The 10,080-nt window shown below is 50.5% G+C and overlaps 2 protein-coding genes across 3 annotated transcripts in view; one reads left to right on the top strand and one right to left on the bottom strand.

Annotated features, from left to right (window-relative positions):
• Positions 1-1,102: 1,102 nt before the first annotated feature.
• Positions 1,103-3,879, bottom strand: LOC112139402 (leucine-rich repeat-containing protein 3B). 2 transcript variants are annotated; one of them, XM_036216533.1, is made up of 6 exons: positions 3,848-3,870; positions 3,203-3,508; positions 2,950-3,075; positions 2,711-2,875; positions 2,562-2,640; positions 1,103-1,681 (listed from the first exon to the last, which is right to left on the bottom strand). In XM_036216533.1, the coding sequence occupies exons 2-6, from the start codon at positions 3,401-3,403 to the stop codon at positions 1,443-1,445; spliced, it is 810 nt and encodes a 269-aa protein (XP_036072426.1). In that variant the 5' UTR covers positions 3,404-3,508; positions 3,848-3,870; the 3' UTR covers positions 1,103-1,442. The 2 variants fall into 2 exon arrangements, with proteins under 2 accessions (XP_036072426.1, XP_024117955.1); XM_024262187.2 differs by having other exon boundaries at positions 3,203-3,879.
• A 3,194-nt stretch (positions 3,880-7,073) lies between these two features.
• The window catches only part of LOC112139403 (serine/threonine-protein kinase WNK4), a gene marked incomplete in the record, with an annotated part of 24,823 nt that continues 21,816 nt past the window's right edge, over positions 7,074-10,080 (top strand). Inside the window, 1 exon segment of the mRNA XM_036216534.1 lies at positions 7,074-7,852. Coding sequence (XP_036072427.1) covers positions 7,496-7,852 — 357 coding nt within the window.

Genomic DNA, 10,080 nt, shown 5'->3' on the forward strand with positions numbered 1-10,080 from the left:
TGCTGTCGTCACGGACATTAGAGATTGTCTCTAAAACACGTTTTGTTCTATTGGAAAATGATTTATAAGCACAATTTCAGTCCTCACAATATCCAATTTGGAACTGCAGATAAATCTTACATAATCATAAATCTTTATTCTTAGAAAATTGGTTTAAAAAAGGAAAATGATCTGTAACACAATTATTAGACATCAATGGTGAAAGAATTTAGTACAAAATTTGATATTGCAGACTGAAACCAGTTTAAAAAAGTTTATAAAGCTACTCCCCAACCTGTGATTTGATTGGTCAAAAACCTTTCCAAAAATTATATAAATCCAAAACTCCCCTGGCTTCTGGTAAATGGATGTGATTTGTTTGATACCAAAGTAAATAATCAATTAACTCGACAAATATTCAACAGAGAACTGTTTCCATCTCTCTCTTCCCAAATTTCAATCTTTAAATATTTTTCTAAAACTGATGTAGAATATTTAAGATCCTTCTTTTTAAGCCAAAGAATTTCAAAATGATCAATGATGTTTATCCATCTCCTGATTTTCTATCAAAACGTTTTGGATTTGAATGTGGTAACTGTACTTTATTATTATTTATTAGTGAAACGACAGAACATTTATTTTGTGATTGAATATTTACCGCAACATTTTGGGAGGAGTTGTTTCAGTGGTTTACTAACTTTATTCATACCCTGAACTTAAAAAAGAAAATATTTTGTTTGGTTTGATTATAAATATAAATTGCATTGTAAAATAATTAACACAGCACTTGGTAAATATTTTAGTCATAAAAACAAGACACAGATTTAGCCAGTTTACACACCGATTCTACGTTTAGTTTAAGAATCTCTGATTGTCTTCGTCGGGCGTCGTTGCCGCCTGCGTGAATTACGACCCGACGGAACCTCGCCTTACTCTGGGCTAACATTCGGAGGTTTCCTACGATGTCACCAACTCTGGCTCCCGGGTAACATCTGAGCTTACCGCTGGGATCACACACCTGATCTGTATTGTGTCAGTGATCACTGAACTGAACTTGTTCTCCAGTGAGGTACTCTTTATTCTGAAGGGAAACGCAGGTAAATAAAGACACATAAACAGTGACTCAGTTTAAACCTTTGTTTAACCAGGTGATCTGTTAACATGTTGTTGTTCACAATAACAACCTGGGAGGTGGAGTGGAAATCAGAGGTTTGTGTCGTTCCTCCTGCAGCTCTGGATTGCTCGTTCTCAACAGGAGTTCAAACCAAATGTCCTTTCGTGGCTGAAGCTGAAGCTGCTCGCCTGTCCAGAAAATCCCTACGAGTGTTTGAGATCTGCAGATCTTAGTGTATCCATCAGCCTGGGCGTCCATGGTGATGCATTCGTGTGTCCTTCAGGACCTGACGACCTCAGACGACCTTCATCGTCTCACAGGAAGCAGGATCTGGAAGTGTTGGAGCCGCTCAGAGGTTCTTCAGGAACTCTATGGGGGAAAAGGGTTCCCGGTTCTCCAGGAACTTGATGTACTCAAAGTGTTGGTTAGCAAACACCTCGTTCTGACGGACGTAGTAGATCAGGTAGGAGACGAGCATGAAGAACCAAAGGAACATGGTGATCAGAGTCAGCACATCCGTGGTTCTCCTCACAGACTGGCACAGGTCCCAGTCCTCCACCAGTAAGACCAGCGGGAGGCCGACGGTTCCTGCAGAGCACATGTGTCAAAGTCAAGGCCCGGGGGCCGGATCCGGCCCTCCGAGGGATTCTATCCGGCCCTCCAGATCATTTTACTGTCATTAATGATCCGATGTTATCTTGAGCTCATTTCTAACTTTTGACAAAATCTATTTTTATGGAGAGTAAAATATTAAAGTTATTTAAGGTTTAAGTTGATTTATTCTGGAATAATATTCCTGCCTTTTTATTATTCAGAATTATGGTAAAAAGTTACAGTTTTAAAGTTTTAAACATCGTCATTCTGTTAGCTCTTTGGACTATTTTGGCATTTAGTAAGAATTTTTTAGGCTATTTTGGAGTTTAGCTAATATTTCAGCGGCATGCTAGCTGTTTTGGCTAATTTAGGCTTTTTTTCTGTCTTTTAGGCAATTTTGAAGTTTTCTGTTTTTTCAGCTACATGCTAGCTGTTTTTTTTTAGGATAATTTGACATTTAGCTTATATTTTAGCTGGCTATTAGCTTCAGTGTTTTCAGCTATCAGCCTCAGAACAGAGCGATGGACCAAAAGCTGGAAGCTCTACTGTCTGCAGCTCTACTGTCTGCAGCTCTACTGTCTACAGCTCTACTGTCTCCAGCTCTACAGCTCTACTGTCTGCAGCTCTACTGTCTACAGCTCTACTGTCTCCAGCTCTACAGCTCTACTGTCTGCTGCTCTACTGTCTACAGCTCTACTGTCTACAGCTCTACAGCTCTACTGTCTGCAGCTCTACTGTCTGCTGCTCTACTGTCTGCAGCTCTACTGTCTCCAGCTCTACAGCTCTACTGTCTGCTGCTCTACAGCTCTACTGTCTGCAGCTCTACAGCTCTGCTGTCTGCCCTCTGCAGCGTCTCCACGGTGACAGAACCCACCAGCGTTTGGGATGTCTGATGTCTGGCACACCACTTTCTCTAGAGAAGATGCTTCCAGATCCATCTGAGACACGGACATCTGCATCCAGATAGGAAGTCATCAGCATGTGAGCGGCCCTCGCTCCTTCACCTGCACAGGTGGGGCTCACCTGCATGCTGCAGTCACAGTGCCATGGGTTGTGAGTGAAGTTGACCTGAACCTGCAGCCCGGCGAACGCCTGCGGCTCCAACCAGGAGAGCCGATTAGACGACAGATCGAGGAGGCGCAGAGAGTCCTCCAGCCCATAGAAGCAGCCGGGTTCCAGGGTGGAAAGCTGGAACACAAGGAGACAATGTTTAAGGGGGGGGTCAGCACCCCAACCCCACCCCAGCTGGAGCATAGGAGCACCTGGTTGTTGGACAGATCCAGCTCGTGGAGCTGCAGGAGACCAGAGAAGGATTTTGGCGGCAGAGAGCGGAGCAAGTTTCTGTTCAAAAGCAGGAAGAAGGTTCGGTTGGAGAGACCGAGCGGGACCTGCAGACACAGGAAGACGAGAGCAGCACCCCGCCGTCACATGACTCACCGCCGACTCATGTTTGGACCCAGGAACTCTGAGACAGAAAACCTGAAGTTCCAGTAAATACGCCCTTGAGTTCCTGACCTGCGTCAGCCGGAGTCCAGAGCAGCGGACTGTCAGGCCTCCAGAACCAGTCTCAACCTGGACGCAGTCTTTGTTTGAGGCCGAGCTGGTCCCGCCGCTCCACGCCGTCACGCCGGGGAGGGAGGACGCCATCACCTGGAAGGGGGAAGGACGGAGGAGGAGGAGGAGTAGGAGCACAGCTGATCGCTCCCCGGCCAACATTTTACAGCCTCTGTCGCAACTGGATCAACAAGCAGGTCCAAAACCAGAACCGGTTCCTATGACAGTTCAGTCAGGTCCAGATTTAGGGATTTAATGTGTGAGAATCTGAGAGTTCAGCAGCTTCCACGAGACCAAGAGAAATGAAGGAAACAAAAGGAGGAGATTAGGGAGACCAAAGGATGACGAGGAGGATCAGACAGAGGGGGAGGATTAATAAAGACAAGAGAGAGATCAGGATAATCCTCCTTTGAGATTAAAAACTGCAGATTTATGGCTCAAAGAAGAAAGAATGGATCTAGTCCCCGATAGGAGTGAAATTTCTCCAGTCAGAGGTTTCTCTACTCGCTTCTTTACCTTCTGCTACTGTCGATCAATGATCCTCATCAATAGATGTGATCCATCCCAGCATAAACATTTACAGATGATCAATAAAGACCTGTTTACCTCGAAGGATCAACAAACAAACACAGAAGAGAGTCTGGGCTCACCTGAAGACACTGAAGAGGGAGGACGAAGACAGGAGGCCGGATGGCGTGTTGGAGGCGGGACAGAATGCTGGAGGCAGGACGGCGTGCTGGAGGCCGTGCTGAAGGCCGAATGGCGTGCTGGAGGCCGGACGGTGTGTTGGAGGCGGGACGGCGTGCTGGAGGCGGGACGGCGTGCTGGAGGCAGGACGGCGTGATGGAGGCGGGACGGCGTGCTGGTGCCCGGTCGGCGTGCTGGAGGCCGTGCTGGAGGCGGAATGGCGTGCTGGAGGCGGGATGGCGTGCTGGAGGCGGGACGGCGTGCTAGTGGCCGGACGGTGTGTTGGAGGCGGGACAGCGTGCTGGTGGCCGGATGGCGTCCTGAAGGTCGGATGGCGTGCTGGAGGCCAGATGGCGTGTTGGACGATGTGCTGGAGGCCGGGCGGCGTGCTGGAGGCGGGACGGCGTGCTGGAGGCCGGACGGCGTGCTGGAGGCCGGATGGCATGTTGGACGGCGTGCTGGAGGCGGGACGGCGTGCTGGAGGCGGGACGGCGTGCTGGAGGCAGGACGGCGTGATGGAGGCGGGACGGCGTGCTGGTGCCCGGTCGGCGTGCTGGAGGCCGTGCTGGAGGCGGAATGGCGTGCTGGAGGCGGGATGGCGTGCTGGAGGCGGGACGGCGTGCTAGTGGCCGGACGGTGTGTTGGAGGCGGGACAGCGTGCTGGTGGCCGGATGGCGTCCTGAAGGTCGGATGGCGTGCTGGAGGCCAGATGGCGTGTTGGACGATGTGCTGGAGGCCGGGCGGCGTGCTGGAGGCGGGACGGCGTGCTGGAGGCCGGACGGCGTGCTGGAGGCCGGATGGCATGTTGGACGGCGTGCTGGAGGCGGGACGGCGTGCTGGAGGCGGGACGACGTGCTGGAGGTTGGACGGCGTGCTGGAGGCCAGACGGCGTGCTGGAGGCGGGACGGCGTGCTGGAGGCAGGACGGCTTGCTGGAGGCCGTGCTGGAGGCGGGACGGCGTGCTGGTGGCCGGACGGCGTGCTGGAGGTTGGAAGGCGTGCTGAAGGTCGGACGGCGTGCTGGAGGCCGGATGGCGTCCTGGAAGCCAGATGGCGTGCTGAAGGCCGGATGCCGTGCTGGTGGCCGGATGGCGTGCTGGAGGCCGGACGGCGTGCTGGAGGCCGGACGGCGTGCTGGAGGCTGTGCTGGAGGCCGGATGGCGTGCTGAAGGCCGGACGGCGTGCTGGAGGCCGGACGGCGTGCTTGTGGCTGGACGGCGTGCTGGAGGCCGGATGGCGTGCTGAAGGCCGGACGGCGTGCTGGTCCTCCGTTCGTTTGTCAAAGAAAGAAACACAGAAAGAGGAGGAAGTGATGTCATTCCAGCAGCAGAAAGAGAAGATGCTGGTCATCTCTGATTTAACTGCTCAGATTAAGATCAGATCAGATCAGAGAACGCTGACAAACACTGACCCCTGATGGAGAAAGCAGGAACTGCACATGAAATGAGCTGGAGTGGTGGACCTGCTTTGATCATGTGACCAGAGGCTCATGGATGCAGTGATGAAGACATGAAGGTTGCTGGTGATGGAGGAGAGCACGGAGAAGCTGATTGGCTGTGGAGACCCTGAAGTTTGTCCATGTGACCGAACGACAGCGTTAACCTCCATGTTGATTTGATCTTCATCATCTTCCTCGGTTCTTTCATCATGTTCCTCTCTGACCTTCATGTTCCTGTTACAGCAGAGGCGTGGCTCCAGTCTGGTCATCCCTCTGACCGCCGTGACTCATTTCAATGATTGATGGATTCTGACGGGAAAACGGTTCTGAGCTGATATTCAATCTGATTCCCCTGCATCAGGATCAGCTGATCCCCACTGATTGAAAGAATGGTCGAGGGGTTCCAGTTTGTCAAAGTGTGGTTGTGGGTGGTGTCGCAGGCATGAGGCGGGTCAGCGTCTCTTCCAGAACATTTTGGGTTTCCACATCAGAACTGGAGGAAGGTCTTGTAGGGAGAGAGGTCCAGGTCTGAGACTGCAGGTCCTGAACCCAAGAAGACAGTAGAGACACACAGATACCCGCTGACTGCACAAACCTGCACATCCATGCAGATGACACAACAAACACACACAGGAGGGTTCAGACAAGCCAGTGTTTCCTAGAATGTTCTCTTTTAATGAATTCAGAAGAAAAGAGGCCAACCGACAACCCTCCTGACCACAGAGACCAGAACAGAGGACCAGAAACAGAGACCGGGCTCCTGTGGAGATCAGGACCAGAAACTGGGCTCCTGTGGAGACCAGGACCAGAGACCGGGCTCCTGTGGAGACCAGAACCAGAAACCGTGCTCCTGTGGAGACCAGGACCAGAGACCGGGCTCCTGTGGAGACCAGGGCCAGAGACTGGGCTCCTGTGGAGACCAGGACCAGAAACCAGGGTCCTGTGGAGATCAGGACCAGAAACCAGGCTCCTCCAAATCTCTTTGGAGAAGGAACCTCAGACAACCCGATACAAGCCATCCGGAGTCTGGACCAGTGAGACCACCACAGGAGACCAACCCTAAACCCATCCAGAACCTGGGTCAGGGAGGGGGTCATGTCTGTGATGATTGTGGGTCTGAATTTGGGTTCAGATCCTTTCATGATTTTTCTTCCAGGAACCATCAGTCTGGACCTTTGAGAGTTTCTGCAGGTCCAGACTGTTATGAACATCTGAGAGCACCACATCAGTCAGTAGATCTCAAGAGAACTGTGATGTGGGCGGAGTCATGATTATAGTACAACTGCGATGTGGGCGGAGTCATGACTTTAGTAGAACTGTTTCAGTGGCTTCATGACTTCAGCATTCCTCCTTGGATTCATTTTTTTTCTTTAAAGGAAACAGAGTTAACTTTGCTGTTTGAGTTCTGATTGGCTGCTCCAGTTCGTCCAGCCATGAGCTTCAAGAACCTCCCAGCCTGAAGATAAGCTTTGATATCTGTGGTTGTGTAACCAAACTGCTGATCTCGTTAATGAGGCCCGTTCTCCAGAACCACCTTTCTTCAGAACTCCTTCAGCTGCGCCTGTGAGACAGAGAGCAGGGCAGCAGACCCAACTGCTGTTTGTTGATGTTTCTCTGCAGACAATCTGGAGGAAACAGCGTTTCTCAGCTCCGCCCCGTAAAGCCGTGACGTCAATCTCCTATCAGACAGGTGACAGGTGTCCGGTGGGCGGGGCTTGCGGCGCGACCTGCCTGCTCTGCGCTGATAGAGCTGGAGCCTGGCGGTGCCAGCTGACGTGAGAGGATCTGTCTCAGAGCGGAGCGGGACCCGCAGCTGGAGGTTCCGTTAGAGTTCTGAGGACCGGCTCGGTTTTGCGGTTTGTTCTTCAGCCTGCTGGTGAGTACAGCGCACGCGCTCCGTGGATCGATCTGGTGTTGATGAGGATGACCCTTTCAAAATAAAAGTCTGAGGGTCTTTGAACCTCCAGCTTCAGAGCGTCTGAAACTTGAACTCTGGAACAAACTGATGCTGAGATAGGCCCCGCCCACTACCTTCATTTCTCTGACCTCCTGGTATTTTGGGGGTGTCTCTTCTGACCCCAGGAGCTCCTCCCACTGTGTCACCATTAGTGGTGCTGGTGGATCTCAAAGATGCTGCTCTCTGCCGGCGGCGAACGACCTAAAGATGAAGAAGAGGAGGAGACAACCGCTCTTCCTCTCAAGGACTCCGACCAATCAGAGGCCTCCGTTCCTCCCCAAGGTCACGATGTCAGCTCAGACTCCGGGGATGAAATGGGCATCAACCTCTCGGAGTTAAACAGCGAGATATTACCATGGCAACGCAGCCAGGAGGAGGAGCACGATGAGGAGGAGATAGAGGCGGTGGCGGCGTCGCCTGACGGACGCTTCCTGAAGTTCAACATCGAGATCGGCCGAGGCTCCTTCAAGACCGTCTACAAGGGACTGGACACCGAGACCACGGTGGAGGTGGCCTGGTGCGAGCTGCAGGTGAGACGCACAACGGGTACACAACGGAGACGAAACGGATACACAACAGACTCGCGACAAATGTACAACAGACTCGCAGCAGACTCGCGACAGATACACAACAGACTCGTGACAAATACACAACAGACTCGCAACAAATGCACAAAAGACTCGCAACAGACTCGCGACAAATATACAACAGACTCGGAACAGACTTGCGACAAATGTACAACAGACTCGAAACAGACTCGCGACAGACTAGCGACAAATGTACAACAGACTCGCAGCAGACTCGCGACAGACTCGCGACAAATATACAACAGACTCGCAACAAATATAAAACAGACTCGCAACAGACTCGCGACAGACTCGCGACAAATATACAACAGACTCGCAACAAATATACAACAGACTCGCAACAGACTAGCGACAAATGTACAACAGACTCGTAACAAATATACAACAGACTCGCGACAGACTAGCGACAGACTCGCGACAAATATACAACAGACTCGCAACAGACTCGCGACAGACTAGTGACAAATGTACAACAGACTCGCAAGAGACTCGGAACAGACTCGCAGCAGACTTGCGACAGACTAGTGACAAATGTACAACAGACTCGCAGCAAACTCGCGACAGATACACAACAGACTCGCGACAGATATACAACAGACTGGAAACAAATACACAACAGACTCACGACAAAGTCACAATAGACACAGAACAGACTAACAACAGACACACAATAGATTAACTACAGATCTTAATCACAATCAGAATAGCTTTTTTGTCATTGTACAAAATACAATTAAAATCAACACACAAAACACACATAGGAAAAAGACACAATGAACTTACAACACACACCAGGAATAAAAAAAAATAAACGGCACACATATTAACCCTTCTGCTCTCTTTGGGTCCAGATGACTCCGCCCACATACTGATGTGTGATTCCTTCCATGACAAATGTGGACAAAGGTGGACAGGATTTTATGTCTGCCATGGACATTAGTGAAACTCAGAAATCAAAGATAAAAAAAGTTCAGAGCACTGTCCTGTGGGTCCAGGTGACCCAACTGTCCTGTGAGTCCAGGTGACCCCACTGTCCTGTGGGTCCAGGTGACCCCACTGTCCTGTGGGTCCAGGTGACCCCACTGTCCTGTGGGTCCAGGAGACCCAACTGTCCTGTGGGTCCAGACGACTTCACTTTCCTGTGGGTCCAGACGACCCCACTGTCCTGTGGGTCCAGGAGACCCAACTGTCCTGTGGGTCCAGACGACTTCACTGTCCTGTGGGTCCAGACGACCCCACTGTCCTGTGGGTCCAGGTGACCCAACTGTCCTGTGGGTCCAGACGACTTCACTGTCCTGTGGGTCCAGACGACCCCACTGTCCTGTGGGTCCAGGAGACCCAACTGTCCTGTGAGTCCAGATGACCCCACTGTCCTGTGGGTCCAGGTGACCCCACTGTCCTGTGGGTCCAGACGACCCCACTTTGAATGTAAACAAGCCAAGGAGAGCGGAAGGGTTACACTTGGATCAAATACACAACAAATACTGTAGGGACTTACAACATATAAAAGAATGACAAAAGACACACATGACTTCAAACAGACACACAACAGACTAAAGGGAAAGACTGTCAAGAGACACTTCAGCTACACGAGATTTACAAAACACAGCATGTATGTTTATGACAGCGGGGCTAGTGAAGGGTTCATAAACAGATGGGGGGGGGCATTTAACTCGATGGACTCGAGGGACAGAGTCATTGATACAGAGTCATTGATACAGAGTCATTGATACAGAGTACTGGATTGACCCTTTCCTATTCGCTGCTGTAGACAGAGATGTGCACGTGCACGTGCACGCGCCATTGCTGTGCATTGAGCAGAATGCTGCTGTTTCAGTGGAAGTCAGGCCGACATCGGGCTAGCTCCCTCATTTCTTCACGGATTTTTACAAAATATGGCTCAAATTAAAGCTTAGAAAATGTTTGATCTTGTATTATATTTAAATATTTATTATCTATTGAGATTAATCTGTAAATAGAGCAAGAATTGTGCATTCTACTGCTACAGCATTGCTGTGAAATGAACAGCTTCTAAAAATCCACGATTCTTGATTTTGCTTCTGTGCTAAAATCTATAAAACAGCTTGTTAATGATTGTCACCCAAGACCAGAAATGATGGAGACGGATGAAGTTTAATAGCATGAATGACTGATAAAGTTTAGTATCAAAG

This window comes from Oryzias melastigma, linkage group LG17 (genome assembly GCF_002922805.2).
Source record: "Oryzias melastigma strain HK-1 linkage group LG17, ASM292280v2, whole genome shotgun sequence".
Classification (NCBI taxonomy): Eukaryota; Metazoa; Chordata; class Actinopteri; order Beloniformes; family Adrianichthyidae; genus Oryzias; species Oryzias melastigma.